The sequence below is a fragment of the Chiloscyllium plagiosum genome, chromosome 28 (genome assembly GCF_004010195.1).
Source record: "Chiloscyllium plagiosum isolate BGI_BamShark_2017 chromosome 28, ASM401019v2, whole genome shotgun sequence".
NCBI lineage: Eukaryota > Metazoa > Chordata > Chondrichthyes > Orectolobiformes > Hemiscylliidae > Chiloscyllium > Chiloscyllium plagiosum.
In genome coordinates, this window is record NC_057737.1 from 25,325,169 (window position 1) to 25,343,246 (window position 18,078).

Consider the following 18,078-nt stretch of genomic DNA (forward strand, 5'->3'; position numbering starts at 1 on the left):
CCTCGCATTTGCTCACGTTAAATTCCATCAGCCATTTTCTGGACCACTCTCCCAACCTGTCTAGATCCTTCTGTAGCCTCCCCCCTTCCTCAGTACTACCTGCCTGTCCACCTAACTTCGTATCATCGGCAAACTTCGCTAGAATGCCCCCGGTTCCCTTATCCAAATCATTAATATATAATGCGAACAGCTGTGGCCCCAGTACCGAACCCTGCGGGACACCGCTCGTCACCGGCTGCCATTCTGAAAAAGAACCTTTTATCCCAACTCTCTGCCTTCTGTTTGACAGCCAATCCTCAATCCATCCCAGCAGCTCACCTCGAACACCATGGGCCCTCACCTTGCTCAGCAGCCTCCCGTGTGGCACCTTATCAAAGGCCTTTTGAAAGTCTAGATAGACCACATCCACTGGGTTTCCCTGGTCTAACCTACTTGTTACCTCTTCAAAAAATTCCAACAGGTTTGTCAGGCATGACCTCCCTTTACTAAATCCATGTTGACTTGTTCTAATCAGACTCTGCTCTTCCAAGAATTTAGAAACCTCATCCTTAATGATGGATGCCAAGCTATGCACTTGGTTTGCTTTTCGGATTCTTGCAATTTTATTTGAATAGTTGTTCAGTGCAGGAATTGCAATTTCTGAAGATGTTTGCTGTTCCTTTGTAATAAGTCACATAACTGAAAAATTACAATGCCACTTGCAGAATCTTGAATATTAACACAATTAATACATGGGCATTGTGGAATTCTTTGAGTATACTATGGGAAGTCAGAAGATACAAGCATATAAATTATACGTCCCTAATGGTATAACTCATATGTACATCTTACTGTACAGGAACTAATATATACAAGATATTATTGTATTCAATATTCTCATACTGTATTGTCAATTTATATGGGTATCCCTTCCAGGTCTATTCAGTGCTTTTGATGAAAATCGTGACAATCACATAGATTTCAAAGAAATTTCTTGTGGACTTTCTGCTTGCTGTAGAGGACCTCTTGCTGAACGGCAGAAATGTAAGTTCTGGCAGATTTGGCAATTGTGCCATGGATCAAACGATATCTCATTTGTTTTGTAACAGTGACCACTATTTTTGGAAACATGCAGAACATAATATGTGAAAATGAAGGTTTTTTTGAGTTAATCTATTTTAACTTGTTGAAACTTGAAAAATGACTTTTAAAGATGAATTTGAAAACTGTTAATAGTTTAGATGAGTGATCACTTTGGCATCATATTCTTTTCTTATTAGATTTAATTTCAGCCATATTATTTAAACTATGGATTGTAGAAGTTGGACTGAGACAATCTTGGGGTTTTTTTTCAGTAACATATAGCCAAAAGACAGTTTATTTTTGTTCCTTCAATCTTTGGATTTGAGCCAGGTTCCAGAGATGGAAAGTAAATGTCTACTTGCTGCACTTTTTGGTCCTTAACCAGATATATTGGAGATATGTATAAAAATTATTCATCTATTGTGGTTACAGTGATGGTTTTATGGTCTGCAACAAGAATAATAGATCTAAAACATATACTGCTTAGCTAAGACAGAGGACTAAAAGAAGGTGTTGCATAGTATCTCTTTAGCTTAGACTATGTCAGAGTAAGGCTGAAATTAAGGTATTGCAAGGCAAATAATTATTTACTATAATGCAGCAATGATCTTTGGAATAAAACTGAAAAGGATGGAATTAACAGAACAGATTAGTAATTTCTCTCAAGGGAAAACTTAATGCTAAAGCACTGGAGAGTGTTGCCAAACAGAGACCTTGGAGTGCACGTTCAAAATTCCTTGAAAGTGGAGTCAGAGGTAGACAGGATAGTGAAGAAGGCATTTGGAACGCTTGTCTTTATTGGTCAGTGGATTGAATATAAGAGTTGGGAGGTCATGTTGCAGCTGTACAGGACATTGGTTAGGCCACTTTTGGAATACTGCTTTCAATTTTAATCTTCCAACTATTGGAAGGATGTTGTGAAATTTGAAAGGGTGAAAGGGTTCAGAAAAGATTTACAAGGATGATTCCGGGTTTGGAGGGTTTGAGTTATAGGTAACGGCTGAATAGGCTGGGGCTATTTTCATTGGAGCATCGGAGGCTGAGGGGGTGACTTGATAGAGGTTTATAAAATAATGAGGGGCATGGATAAGGTGAATAGCCAAGGTCTGTTCCCCAGGGTGAGTGAGTCCAAAATTAGAGGGTGTAGGGTTAAGGTGAAGAGGAAAGATATAAAATAGACCCGAGTGGCAACTTTTTCATGCAGAGGGTAGTGCGTGTGCAACAAGCTGCCAGAAGAAGTGGTGGAAGCTGGTACAATTTTAGTATTTAAAAGGCATCTGAATGGATCTATGAATAGGAGGGGTTTAGAGGAATATAGGCCAAACACTGGCAGTAGGACTAGATTATTTTAGGATGTTTGGTTGACATGGATGAGTTAGACCAAAGAGTCTGTTTCCATGTTGTACAGCTGTATGACTGACAGTTTGAGCTTCTATCCTGATGAAGGGTACACTGACAATTGTCAAAACCAAACTTTTTCTCCTATTTGCTGTTGACTTGGATTATTTCCACGAGTATTGGTCGGTATCAAAGCTTATCATTTGAAAGGTTGACTTTATATGTATGTATATATGTTTTTTATTTTAAAAATCAAAAGTTTTTTGTTTCAATAGTTTGTTTCAAGGTATTTGACACTGATCAAGATGGAGCTTTGTCTCGTGCTGAGTTAGAAGAAATGGTAGTTGCACTTTTGGAAGTCTGGAAAGATAACCGCACTGATAGTATCCCTGTAAGTAATGGCATCAATTCTTAAGTAAATAAAATTTGAATTCTTATGAAGTGAATTCTAAATTACTAGAATTTAGAACATTACATTGAATATTTAGGTTTGGGGTCGGGGGAAAGAGTGAGGGGGGTTTTAGTTTAGATACACAGTTTACCGTGTGTCAACACTGGCTTGGTAGGATGAAGGGCCCATTCCTGTGCTGCGCTGTTTTTTAAGAGTATTGATGAGAATTTCAACAGCAGATAAACCAAAGCAAGGATAGATTTGAGAACAGTCGTGGAGGTGGAAACAGACAGTCTTGGTCATGGCATGAATGTGAGATCAGATGTTTATCTTTCGATGGCATGAAATGTGAGATCAGATGTTTGTCTTTGGATTAGTATGATATCAAAGCCACAAACATTCTGGTTCAACTCAAGATAGCTGGCCTAGAGAGGGAGGAAATGAACTTTATGGAGGAGACTGAAGCTTGTCAGGCAGCTTCAAATGGCTGTCCCAAATCTACATTACTTATAACAAAACTAGTAGAGTGCTACGCAGTAGACAGCCAGTACACTTTACAGACTACCTCTGGGCAAGTTCCATGTGTGTGGATGCATTGGAGAATAACCTCAATCGAGCTCCACGCTATTCTCACAACACAATATAACACTTCGCAGTAGAGCAAACAGCCAATGGGGACCTTCAAACTAGTGTCTACAAGAAAACAACACATAAAGACCAAATACTGAATTACAGAAGCAATCATGCCAAGATCCACAAACGAAGCTACATTAGAACATTATTTCAATGAGCCGCCACACACTGCAGCACAGAGGAACTATAAAATACAGAGCAAAATCACCTATACTGCGCATTCAAAAAGAACCGGTAGCCAATGAGCACAGTCTTTCGATTTCTTAGCAACAAACCCAAATAAACAGACAAATCATGTCCAGAAAGCCTAGCCACTCTCCCCTACATCAAAGACATCTCTGAAATGCCAGACACTCTGACCTCTTGGCATCATGGTAGTCCACAAACCCACTAAAACAGCAGCTAATGAACTTGAAAGACCCTATTCAGACAACAAGCAAAACTAATGTCATTTACAAAAGACCCTGCAAGAACTGTAACAAACACTACATTGGACAAACTAGCCACCAGGATACATGAACATCAATTAGCCACAAAAAGACATGACCCACTCTCACTAATATCCTTACAGATGAGGAAGGACACCACTTCGACTGGGAGAACACATCCATCCTAGGACATACCAAATAGAGACATGTGTGATAATTCTTAGAAGAATGACATTCCAACCGGAACTCCATCTTTAAAAAACCCATTGACTTGGATCCCATTTCCCACTCCCTGAGAAAAAGAACAGGAAATGACATCACCAATCCAAGGAAACTGAAACACAAATAAAAAGCGGGCCATACCACCAATGCTTCATCCAGAGACTCGCTGATGATGTTACCTAGAATGGTGACGAAACGTCTGAAAACGAAGCTTCTAGCTCAGCAAGTAAACTTACATCCAGAACTTCAACCTGAGCTATAAATCTTCTCAAAACTCACTGTCACAACACAGTTATCACCAATACTTCCCTTAAACCCCACCTCAATGCATGCATGCAGACTGTAGATGTCAGTCAAGCTGTGTGACAATTTAGATACATTGAATGTGTAGTCAGATATGTATAGAAACTGGCATTACTTTTGGGCAACCTATCTTTTAACTCCCCAGTAATGCCTGATGTATGTGGCATTGTATGAACCCTGGCAGAAAAATAGAGAAGGAAGAAAAGAGCATTTCCAAAGAAAACAACAGAAAGATTAAATATAAAAATACTCAAAGCTTTTCATCATTTTCAATTGTTTTCTTTGCTTTTCCATCAGCACTTCTATGTATTTGTGCGCAGAATATCCAGAGCATCCTTGGTGTCCATTTTAAAATTTTGTGTCCACTTGAAGACATCTAGCTCAGCTGACTTGACATTGTTTCACCTTTTCCTTAGGAACTGCAAATGGGGATAGCTGATATTGTCAATCATATTTTGAAGAAGCATGATACCACTAAAGTAAGACTTTCTGTGCTGTGCATTTAAATTGCTATGTATTTTGGACTTGTTGATTGCATTTGGAATTTAAAACTAACTATATTTAACTATAGCTGTTTGAATTATGAAATAGAAGTTTGGATTTAGCTCTTTTAAACTGAGATACTAAACCTGCATAACCTGGGAAGTGGATTTTGAACAAATTCAAGACATTTGTATAAGTGATGACACTTTGATTCTTCAATTAATTGACTAAGGAAATGTATATACTTTATAGTCAAAGCAAAAACAAGTAATCATACATTGGCTTGTTGCAAATTTGATGGGCCCAGCTGCTGCAACTTGACAACAATGCTGTGGTGTGATTTTGTTTCACAGACATTCTAGCTAAACTGTTGGTTTTCAGAATAAGTGATATGGTATCAGCTGGATCAAACACTTAGCTTTCCAAATGATTTCCTAGATATTTCAACTGATGTCCTAGTTAAATAAATCTGTTTTGTTTAGTGCACTTCAATCTATTGCTAATCAGCATAGATAGTAATACAAAAAGAGGAAGGTCTTGTGTTGGGTTCAGGAGATCTGAAAGGGATCATAAATTGTTTTAAAAACTCTACGCAATCATTTAATTTTGAAAAAGACTTTTCTGAACTAAAACATTTTCTCTGCCAATTAAATGATGCCATGTTTGCTATGTTTCTGGATAGTTTCAACAGCAATCACCAAGATTAGATACCATCTATCTAAAATCCCCCACCCTTGCATTGTATGGACGTTGCAGTAATTAAACACAAAATAATGTTAGACAGTATGTCACCCCAGCACAGGGTGGTAACTGAGAGGGATATCAAAACCCAGGTCTGCAAGTGCACTAATGGTCTCCCACCATCTATCTCGTACAATGACAAATGGTTTTTGACAAGGGGCATAGCAACTTACATCGTTAAGATTAGATTTCCTGCAGTGTGGAAACAGGTCCTTCGGCAAAACAAGTCCACACCGACCCACCGAAGAGCAACCCACCCCCCTCTGACTAATACACCTAACACTATGGGCAATTTAGCATGGCCAATTCACCTGACCTGCACATCTTTGGACTGTGGGAGGAAACCAGAGCACCCAGAGGAAACCCACACAGACACGGGGAAAATGTGCAAATTCCACACAGACAGCCCAAGGCTGGAATCGAACCTGGGACCCTAGTGCTGTGAGGCAGCATTGCTAACCACTGAGCTACCGTGCCGCCCTCTCTTAGCTGATTCATCCAAGGACCTTATTACATGATAAAAATTCCTTTAATCTCTGACAAGTTTAATTGTAATTTCTGGGCCATCCTTGCTTCACTGTTTAGTTAAAATTGAGTCTGCTGAGAATTTAATCAGTTGTAATTGAACAACAAAACTGCAGGCCAATAGCCAAGCCTACCTCAAGTCCAAAAAAGCTTCCTTGAAACCTACCTTCTCTGGGGATTTATGTTTGCTTGCAAACCAGACTAATTTTTCATCTACAAACATCATCCTGCTGTGGCATTTTCAACTTTGATGAAATTCTGTAAAACCCTGTCTTCAACCAACTTTGAGTTTGTTGCGGGTCACTTCAAAATTGAGTTGAAACTGGGAAGGAAAAGTACACCTCAACCTGTTTTAAAACCAAAAAAAGACTCAATTTTCTTGCCTTCTGACCACAAACAGAGTTCAATTCACCTCTCTTCGATAGCAGTCTGTTTTTCCATCTTGAAAAGTGCAGTTATCTGAATTTATTTTATTTTCCTGGGAATCTTGCAGGCAAGAGGTTTATAGTTATGAAGTCAAACTGTTCATTACCTAAACAGGTTGAAAATACATATATTGCAGGTTTTGAACATTGAGAAGGATTCACAGGTACTTGTAAGTCATTGTTTTATTTCTCAGTGATATGCTGCTGAGAAGTATAAGTTTATGATTATTGAATTAGAAATCTGAAGTAATTTGAAGGATGTCTGTTTGCAACTGGTTTGAAAAGATAATGCGAAGAAATACATTCATACAAATTTGATGGCACAAATTACTTGTTCTGATTTACTCTTTAAAAACTGAGCATATATATGTTGCCTGCTCAGCTGTGTTTTTGGTATCTAATTTTGCATTCTGTGGCAACTGAGATTTTGTTTTTCTTGCTCACTGACAGATGGGACATTTAACACTAGAAGATTATCAGATATGGAGTGTACAAAGTGCTCTGGCCAGTGAATTTCTTAATCTCTTATTTCAGGTTAGTACCTATATGTTTACTGTTAAATAATCTCATTGTTTTATTTTTCTTTTAGGTTTTTTTGAGTTATTTATTCCATTTGTCCTTATGGTCTTAGGTATTGGGTACATTGTGGCATTGAAGTAAATACATGGTTAGGCTCAGTTATGAAGTATTAAATTCTGCTTCCACACTGTTCTCTCTTCCTCTCCTTTCAGACCACTGAATTCCTAACTTTATTGCTTATTGCAGCAAAGCAACATGGTCAACCTGATATTGTGGGGTGAGACATTTAACCTGGTGTCATCATGCTGGAGTAGGAAGTTTACACAGTTTCTATTTGTATTTGCTATCCGCAGACTCTTCGTAGAACATGTCAATGCTTAGGTGAGGATGGGAGCTGCCATTTAGTAGTGGAGAGTAGGATTGTGTGTGAAGATTGCTGCAGTTGAGACACTGGAGGACAGTCTACACTGAAGTGCGTGTAATGTTGTTCCCACCATTCCAACCTCTGATAAGACAGTATCTTCAAGAAGAGAGAATGTACTCTGGTTAGGGAATTTCAGAGTCCTGACATCAAGAGTGCTTTGGCAGCACCGCTATCCACAAAGCAGCTTCAGTCATAAGGATATAGTCGCTCGACTAGAATGTACTAGCTGGTGGTATAAACATAGAGAGGGTAAAAAATGTACTTGACCATGATCTTTCTGCAGCAGTTGCATCTGTCCATCATAGTATAGGTAGAAGTGACCATCATGTTGTCCTTACAGAGATGAATTACCGTCTTGATAGATGACACTAAATAGGATAGGCTTTGAACAGAGCTTGCAACTGAAAACTGAGCATCTGTGAGGCACTGTGCATCATCACTAGCAGAATTGTTTTAACTAATATTTGAAATGTCCTGGCCAGATACTCTACCATCACATCATTAGTGAAATAACCCAGGTTCAGTGAAGAGTGCAGGAGGGAGTGCCAGGAGTAACACCCAAGCATACCTAAAATGGGGTGTCAAGCTAGTAATACTACAACACAACCTGTGTGTCAAACAAGACAAGCAGCAAGTGATAGACGTGGTTCTGGGATTGCATCACTAACTGATCAGATCTAAGCTCTGCAGTCCTGCCACATTTTGTGGATAATGGTGGTGCACAATTAAACAACTCACTGGAGGTTCTTCAAATATCCCCATCCTCAATATGTGGGGAACCAGTACATCCGTACTAAAGGTAAATGGAAACATTTTCAACAATCTCAAGCACAATTGTCAAGTGGATGATCCACCTTGACTGGATGACCACCTCTGAAGATCGCAAATGCCAATATACAGTCAATTTTGTTCTTCAATATGATATTGAAGAAATGCTGAGGGCACTGGTTACTGCAAAGATTATGAGCCCTGCCAATATTCCTGTAATAGAATTGGAGACGTACTCCAGATTTGCAACAACAATGGCATCTGCCCTACAATTTGGAAAATTGTCTAAGTAGATTCTACACAAAAAGCTGAACAAATCCAAACCATTTAATTGACATCCATCAAAGTGATGGAAAGGTCCTATCATTGCTGTCAAGCAGCAGTTGTTCAGCAATAACCTGTCCAGTGACACTGTTTGAGTTCTGCCAGGGCTGCTCAACTTCTGACTCATTACAGCATTAGTTCAAACATGGGCAAAAGTGCTAAACTCCAGAGGGAAGAAGATCGAGACATCAAAGCCATGTTTGACTGAATATGGCATTAAGGATCTTTGGCAAACCTGGATTCTGGCAATTAGCAGGAAGACTCTTCCCACAGGGAGATGATTGGGGTTGTTGGAAGTCAGTCATCTCCACTCCAGAATATCTGTGCAGGTGTTCTCAGGAAATGACCTAGGTCCGACCATTTATAACTTTATCAATAAGGACCTTTCCTCCAGCATACAGTCAAATGTGGGCTGACAATTCCACAGTGTGCATTATTTAACCATTCCTCCAATATTGAAGTAGCCTGTGTTCATGTGCATGATTTGGAGATGCCGGTGTTGGACTGGGGTGTACAAAGTTAAAAATCACACAACACCAGGTTATAGTCCAACAGGTTTAATTGGAAGCACACTCGCTTTCGGAGCGACGCTCCTTCATCACCTGTTGCCTTACAGCGCCAGGGACTTGGGTTCATTCCGGCCTCGGGTGACTGTCTGAGTTTACACATTTTCTTTGTATTTGTGTGGTTTCCTCTAAGTGCACTGGTTTCCACCCACAGTCCAGAGATGTGCAGATTAGATGGATTGGCCATACTAAATTACCCATAATGTCCAGGAATATGCAGGCTAAGTGAATCAGCCATGGAAATGTAAGGTTGCAGGTATAGGGTGGGGGGGTGGGTCTGGGTGGAATGCTCTTCAGAGAGTTGGTGTGAACTCGATGGGCTGAAAAGCATGCTTCCACACTTTAGGGATTCTGCGATTCTATGATTATCTGACTTCTCACCGTCTACATGGCACAAGACAGAGATATGATAGCATGCTCCATTTGGCTGGGTGGATGCAGATCAACAATGTTCAAGCTTGACACTAACATGAACAACAGCCAACTTGACTTGTACCTCATTCACTATCTTCAAAATTCATTCCTTTCACCACTGGCGCACAAAGGCAACAGATGCATGGGAGCTCCACCACCACTTGCAGATTCCTTTCCAAACCACACACCATATAAGCTTGGGACTGTACCATTGTTCCTTCACTGTCTCTGGATCAAAGGTTTGGAATTCCATTCTTCGCATTACTGTGATTTTACCTACACACTGTAGCCTGCAGTGGTTCAAGAGGGCACATCACCACCACTTTCTGTTTGGGGATAACAATAAATGCTGGGTGAGCCAGCAGTGCACACATCCCATCAACAAATTATAAAAATGCAAAATACAGGTCGTTCTGCTATAACATGTGTTTCATTAACGTGATTGACAAATTGGGGATATTATTTCTAAAGCACAAACTTTTACAAGGTGTGTTGGTTGTAGCACAATTACATCGCCACTTCTTTAAGCACTGTTTCTGTAGTGTGGAGTTGCACAAGAATGCAACCATCATGGTATAGAAGAACTACTTGTATCTTGTTGCTTGAATTTCAAATTTTGATGGAAAAGAAATTGCAATATTTTTCCAAGTGACAGATGTTTATTCAGTCAATGAGTTAATGAAGTCAGTGACCTGCATTATGTGAAGGACCATTTCTGCTTTAGTGTACATCGTTAAAACCTCACCCCGGCTCGTCAGAATTTTTTTTTGTGAGATTTGCTAACTAGGTGCTCGGTATTCAGATTAGCCAGAGTAACATTTTACTAAATTGAGTCACTGCTTACTGTTCCTTCTAAAATTTTCTTACAATGTTTGACCAGTGATTTGCTTTTCAAGAAAAATCTGGATTTTTAGGATGCATAAAATTTGCACCGATAAAAGCACACTACTGAAACTTCACCCTGATGAGGCCTGCAGTGCAGAGATTGTGAGATCCAAATGTACACCTGCATCATGCTTTTGCATATGTGTTTGACCAACTTGGAGATAAATGTGAAAGATTAGCTTGAAGCCATTTTCTCTTAAGGAAAACTGATATAATTTATGATATTCCTGATGTTTTTATGGAGGTTCAGAATCACTGTTTTAAAATGTCTGCTTTGCCAAATTGACCGATATGGTGTTGTGGAATGTATTTGGGTGAATGGATCAAATTATCATTCAGTTCAGGAATAGAAGTTAATTTGTTCAAGAACATGGAGACAAGAAATTAGTATGAGAGAACTTTTTTCAAGCATCTATGCAAATACTAAACTAAAACGGCGCAAGTATTTATATTAAAAAATTGGGTTATAAAGTCAAATGTTACATGGCAGCAATTCAGTAGTTGTAAAGCTATTCAGCAATTTGGCTTGTGGGATTTGTCTATGCTGCAAAAGTTTAGTTTAAGTGATTATTTAAAGTGATTCTTCAAAGGAAAGGACAATATCTCTTACTGAAAAGTAGGAGGGTATGTGTCACAGTGGTAATTATCATCTTTCTTTCTGCAGATATGCCACATAGTTCTTGGTTTAAGACCAGCTACACCAGAAGAAGAAGGGCAAATTATCAGGTGCATAACTTGCAAATGACCATAAAACTATAATTATTTTGCTGCTTCTAGTCTTTTATGAATGGAATGCTATGCCTGAAATAGTGTTTAAATTATTTGGCAAATTAAGTAAGCCTCATATTTAATTGGAATTCTGCATTTGATGCAAGTTATTTTTCATGAACAAAAATTGAGATATGAATCTTCATGACTACTATTTCCCCCCTCTAGAAATTGACAGATTAAATAGAAATAATAGCAAAAATACACATTATCCAATCTTTCATTATTTTAAAGACCTAAGTGTATCACCTCCAAATATGAGATATTCGAAAGTAAATATATCCAAGTTCTTGAGCTTACCTGAGTATCAATGGTTCCTTCAGCTGCTAAATGTTTCCATTGTGCTCCCCTGCATCTTTTCCAAGATCACTCTAAAATGTCATGCAAAATATCCAAAATTGAATCCAGTACTCCAGGTGCAGCCTACCTAGTGATTTGTATCATGACAGAATATTGTTCTTTGGTTCATATGTTTTTATTAATGCAATCCAGTTTCATTTCATTTTATGATTGATCATAAACCCAAGTAATATTTACAGAGTATCACCTTTTTTTTCCCATTGTCAACCTTTTGTATTAATTGCCCCCTGTACATTATCTGTGGGACCAATAAAAATGCACAATGCTATGTTTATCTCAGCTAAATGTTGTCAGTCATCATATGGTCCAATCTCTTTGCATTTAATTGCAAAATCAGAGGTCATACAATACCAAGTTGTAGCCCAACAGGTTTATTTGAAATCACATACTTTCAGGGCACTACTCCTTCCTCAGGTGACTTCTGACTTTCTCCATCCCAGTCCAACACTGGCACCTCCACATCATGGCTACCATTTAATTGCACATCTTGACTGTTCTGATGATTAATTAGGACATTTGTGGTACAGGACTTGTCCCCAAAAGCTACCATTAGTTATGTGTATCCAGGCTGATCTATATTTGCTATCTACAACATTTTGTTGTTGAAGTTAGCACATCAATTAATATTCGTTGTCTGAGTGTTGTGTGACATTATTTGCTAATGTCTTATACACCTTGTATAATATCATGGTGGAGGCCTTAGATAGCATGCTATGTAACTTTGTGCTAATAAATTTTGGGAATCCCTGCTTTTAATTGTACAATCACTAATTTTGTATGTATCTTGTATCTAGTGGATGGTTGGAAAGAGAAAGTAGACATGGTCTACAACCTGAACATAACTGGTTTCTGATTTCAGTACAATGGTGGCATCAGTGGAAGGAGTATGTTAAATATGTGAGTAATTACAACACTGTTTATCTTTTTAAAAGTCAAACTAGAAAACATTACATATAATGTTGTGCTTTGTTAGGTGTAAAATTATTTTTCGAATAAAGCAAGCAAGCTGGTCATTTCATTTGAGTGCAAAAGATTAAAAACAGTGTATTTAGCTTTTATTGATGTAAGGAATTCTGTTTACCTGCTTTCAACAACAGCATTTGAGGCATTGTTCTTTAAAAGTCAGACCTGTAAATAAACATCACAACTGATCTCATACCCTATGCTAATCTAACATCATTAATCGAACATTATGCCAATTAGGTAAATATAAATTACTTGAAGCAAGTTAATAATTAGCTTGGGAATAAGGAGGGGATGCAAGTTTTCACTGAACCAAACCATTTTTGGGATGAATGTTTCATTAAACTCCCAACCTTGCCACAGATCACTCTTTTGTTTAAATATGTTAAATACTTGTAAGCTGTAAGTCAAACGTTTACACAAAAAAACAGCTTTTCTCCGCTTATTGTATGTAGTCTGTTCATAACTTTTTTGTATATATTCACTGCAACTTGCATAAAATAACTCAACTAGGAATACTGTAACAAACTGACTAAGATATCAACTACTTAAGAGATTCATAAGAGATAAGAAGCCTTAATATCTTTCAAACATTGCCATCCTTCAATTATTATACTTAATTAATTTGAGTTCAGAAGTTAATATTCAACCAGCAAGTTGTAGACATGAAATTCAGATTGAACTATTCTCTGTACTGCTCTTGTCACATAATGAGAAATGATATAGACAATATAATAGGCTGCTGTAAATAAGCACATTGTATTATGTATTCCAATTTTCAGTTTATTTCTCAAAAAATCAATATCCTGTTAAGATGAAAATTTTGAAGCTGTGATTAAGTACTTTGCTGTCTTCTGTCTCCAAACTTTCTGCCTTTTGAAATTGGTTTCTTAAACACCTAAACAAAACTGCATTATGCCTTAATACAAAGGGAGAGTTCCTTAAATGAAAACAACAAATGCTGGAGATCACAGTGGATCAGAAAGCACCCATGGAAAGAGAACAAGCTAAAGTTTTGAGTCGAGATGATTCTTCCTCAAAGCTCTGAACAGTCATCTTGATTCAACAATAGCTTGCTCTTTCTCCATGGGTGCTGTCTGACCCGCTGTGATCTCCACTATTTGTTGTTTTCGGTACAGGTTCCAGCTTTTGGCAGTAATTTGCTCCTACACTGAGTTCCTTAAATTGTTATTCACTGATAAACATCAGGAATATAAAATGCACCTGCAAAGACTTATTCTAGGATTGCAGATAATAATGCACCAACATCAAATGAAGGAAAGCTATTAGGTAATTAGAATATAATGAATGTATATTTTTGTATATTTTATTCCACACTGAAACATTTTAGAGTATCAAAAAAGTGTATTATTTTTAAGTGTTTTGATATATTTGACAATTCGGGTTCTTCCTTCACATTGATTCATGTTTGCAGCTAAACGACAAGCTTCTGTTAGTAGATCTACATAACCTATCAACTAAAACTTGCAACACTCGCACAATGTCATTCACATTGTGCATGTCATGAGAAGAATAATTAGCATTTTACCGCTATGTTTTGTGTCAGAGACTACTTGAAGCATGGACTCTTCTTCCCTTCAAAAGATGATCAATATCAAGCTGTAGATCATGATGCACAAGCTATATTAAAAACAATACGAGAGAGAGAGAGAGAGAATTATTCATAAGTATGCAGGAAAGAACTTCTGGTATAATACTTAGCCTATTCAATTTTTTTTTGTCTTTATGATCTTTTGACAGAGTCTCTGGTGAAACATTGTTTATCATTATGGAGTTTGTCTTTGTAGCTTCAGTGTTGAAAAATAGTGATCAAAGCAGCCAAGTCATGTTTGTAACACTCAGCTTTGAGCTTTCCAAAAACCGGTTTTCAACTTCAAAATTAAGATGTACAAAATACTGTCAGGTGTATTAATGAATAATTTGGTACAATGAAGATAGGAATTTGGATTTTAGAGTTGTATCCTTAATAGTTGAGCTATTTTAGACAAAGTTTTGCCCTCTCTCACTCCCCTTTACCAAATAGCAAAAATAAGATTATTTCTGATGCTGTTAAGGACATAGGCAGTTGAACCATGGATGCTGCCTGACCCATTATGATCTCCATTTATGTTTTTTGTTGAATCACAAGAGAGTTGGCTACACTAATGTACTTATGTCTGGTATCCCTCTGAGTTTTAGATTTAGCTTGATATTTACAAATGCTGTGCATTACTTGATTCTACCACAGTTATAGTCTACTGTTCTTTTCAAACTATAGACAGTGAGGCAATTTGAAAAAAGAGTGATAGTTTGCAAAAATTCCAAAATGTATGTAAAAAAAGTCAATTAGTCCTGCAGATGTTTACAATATAATTTGAATTTGATTATATCAAAGTAATCAACTAAAAATAAAATTCAAACTACAAGACCAAAATTCATCCTTGTACGTCAGTAGGACCAAAACTTGATAATGAGCCCAAAATCCCCTCTAGGAGGTTAGAATTCATGATATCTGTCAAGAACAGTTTTAATTTAAATCTCAAATTATTAGTAAGGATCTTCGGCTAGTTTCAATGCATATTCACCATTTTTGTTGATGGAAGTGGCTATGGCCATGAATGTTACCTTTCAGTTCTCAAGCTTTTGTTTTGCTTTTATCGCAGGAAGCAAAGCCAGTCATAATTGAGCCCTCTTCAATAACGAATTTAATGAAAAATCAGACCCCATTGAATGCTGCGGATCAAGGTGAAGATAAGCCTGAAGTGCAGAATTCCTTCAGTTCTGCAGATGAAAAATGTTTTGATAATATATCAATTGCATCTGAAGCATCTGAGAGCACTGGCACTGGTAAAAATGTTTTTGCTTTTCAGTTTGTGCAATACAGTTCTTTTGAAGCCTGATATTTCAACTTACTGCATAACTGGAACTGGATTTTTTTTAAAAATCAAAAATTAATTTGGGATACAAAGTTTATTAAATAAATTGATTGTACTGAAAACTGTCAAAAGAGCAACTCTATTAGTGTCTGATCCAAATTATATATTTATTCTTGGCATTTCTCAACACTTCTGGTCAGATTCCTGTTATCAAGTAAATGATAATTACGTTTAAAATAGCACTTTGCCCTCAGGAATCTATGTATTTGCATAATACTGAAAAACTGTTGGTGCTGATCAATTAGTTTGAATTCATTGAGTTATGATAACTTAGGCTGGTCTAGCTGAAGATTTAAGGACCATTTAACAGTAATAAAATGGGCACTTTCTTTTGCATTAAAAAAGGAAGCGATATTGTTGCAAAATAATTTCAGATGCGGCATACTTAAATTAACCATAACATTTTGAAAAAGTAAAGGTGTTTGAAACTACATACAAATGAGTATGTTAACATTTAATGTTTCAGTACGTTATAATCACTGGTGTTCTTATTCATCTCTTCTCAGCTCAGCCTACCAGTATAGTCGCAAACGTCCCAAGAAATAAAATGCATGTAGTGACCCCAGCACTGGGAAGCAAATAATATGGTCATTTGTGGATGTAGGAATATATGAATCAATCACATTCATTAGCTTCATTACAAATCCAGAGTGCAGCATAGTCTGGATGAAAATATAATTTGTTCTCTGTTTCCGTTCAAGTACAGAATGTATGTTTGCTTGCCATAATGCCTTGCTTAGGTGAAAGGATATATCTGAAGCTTTTTTTGGATTGTTGTCATACCTTTTACCTTTGATTTAATTTATTTATCGTTGAATCCACTCTCATTAGAAAGTTTTCTATGTCAACATTCTCACATTCACAACACTTAAAAAAAAATTAAGTGCGAAAACATTTAAAGCGACCTTCATTGGGCAGAATAAAATGCTGAGCAATTGATCAATCTTTTACAAATGCAGACCTCCGACAGGCAACATGAGATGGCTTTACTGTTCATCAAGGAGTTAATGTGACCACTTTCAAATTTCAAGAAGCTGCATTCATATTATATTATATTATAATGTACAAAGTAAAAGTTTTTTTTTTATTTGAAAGCAAGTAAAAATGATGTTTTTTTTTTATTTCAGGTTTATACCAGTCTAGTCCAGCTGGTACTGATGTGTGTTTTGCTAGACAGAACAACAGTTTGGACAATAATGGTCAGTGTTTCCTCAGTGCCAATGGGAACATTTTGGCACAACTTGGTCCACAGAAACCAGGAGCTATTGATAACCAATCACTTGTAATGCAAGGGTCTGTAAAGGTATTTATACAGTCTCTCCAAAAATAAAACATTGAATTTACTGTGATGTCCTTTTAAGGTTTCTGTATATTAACTTTTTTGTCACTTATGCCAAACAAGTTGATTGTCAGACCAAGTATTCAGACAATGCACAGATTCATGATTCTTGGGAATTGACTTTCTAAATATGATGAAATTGTGCAAGATGTTCTGAGTTCTCGTATTTTTAACAACTCGTGACATGCCCAATTGTGAATATTAGCAAGAAAAACTTAACATGTCCTATTTATATGACACTTGAATAAGTGAAGGCATAATGTACATATAAATTCTTATAGTAAATAACAAACATGATTCTTATTTGGCATTTTGCTTGACTCGAGCTGTTCTTTCCAATCAATTTAAATATTTGCATTTACCAGAGAAAGCTGCAAGGGAAATTGGTTTCCTCGTGGAATGAGAGGAAAGATGATAGTTGGAATTAATTATCAGTAAATACGTAGTATATTATCATTTTAAAACATGATATATTTCATTGATGTTCTGGATAGCACAGAGTCTGGTGATGTGTAACAGCAACAGAACTTGAGATTCACACTTGTAGCACCTTAAAAGCTGTAACTGTGATTGAATAATGATAAAAGAAGCTGACGGGATACTAAGTGTGATCTACCTGAAGACTTAGTAGTTGAAGAAGGTCCATGTTGCATTTTAGATAGGCAGACTAACTTTCAGATGTACTCCCAATATGCATTCTTAAACCATCTATGACCTCAATTTTACCTATGCATCACCAAGACATTTATATACTGTATATTTTGCCTTTTGCTACAAAAATAAAATTTTCATCGAAAACAAAATTGCCAAAATTATTTCCCTTGGAGGAATTGAAACAGCAGCAAACTTGAAACTGCAGTCTTATTTGACTGTGATTTTTTTTTGTTTGAGCATTTTTAGCTCACCAATTTAAATTAATCTTATTCTAGAGTTTTATGAGAATTTTTATCATATTGTACACTGTAGCATTGACTCTGTTGACTACACCATTTATCCAGTTAGATGGCCCTGCCTAAACCCATTCCTGATGATGGGCTTATGTCCGAAACGTCGACTCTCCTGCTGCCAGACATGCTGTGCTTTTCCAGTGCCACACTTTCTGACTCTGCCCATGCTTAATTCCATTCCCGCCCATGATTAGTTCCATTCTCATCCGTTCAGTTGTAATCAGGAAATCACCCCTGGCTTCCATTCCTGGACCTTCACTGCTATCTTAAGAAAACTCTAAGAATTTATCATTCACCATCTCTTATTTCTTATC

The 18,078-nt window shown here is 37.1% G+C and overlaps 1 protein-coding gene across 4 annotated transcripts in view; it reads left to right on the forward strand.

Moving 5' to 3' along the window:
• usp32 (ubiquitin specific peptidase 32) overlaps positions 1-18,078 on the forward strand; it is a 200,992-nt gene that overhangs the window by 140,594 nt on the left and 42,320 nt on the right. For 3 of the 4 annotated variants that reach the window (XM_043718522.1, XM_043718523.1, XM_043718525.1), the window contains 8 exons: positions 916-1,023; positions 2,676-2,791; positions 4,794-4,856; positions 7,002-7,085; positions 11,116-11,177; positions 12,374-12,476; positions 15,206-15,389; positions 16,606-16,781. In XM_043718522.1, coding sequence (XP_043574457.1) covers positions 916-1,023; positions 2,676-2,791; positions 4,794-4,856; positions 7,002-7,085; positions 11,116-11,177; positions 12,374-12,476; positions 15,206-15,389; positions 16,606-16,781 — 896 coding nt within the window. The remainder of the gene's footprint in view (positions 1-915; positions 1,024-2,675; positions 2,792-4,793; positions 4,857-7,001; positions 7,086-11,115; positions 11,178-12,373; positions 12,477-15,205; positions 15,390-16,605; positions 16,782-18,078) is intronic. The other variant, XM_043718524.1, reaches the window with a different exon arrangement.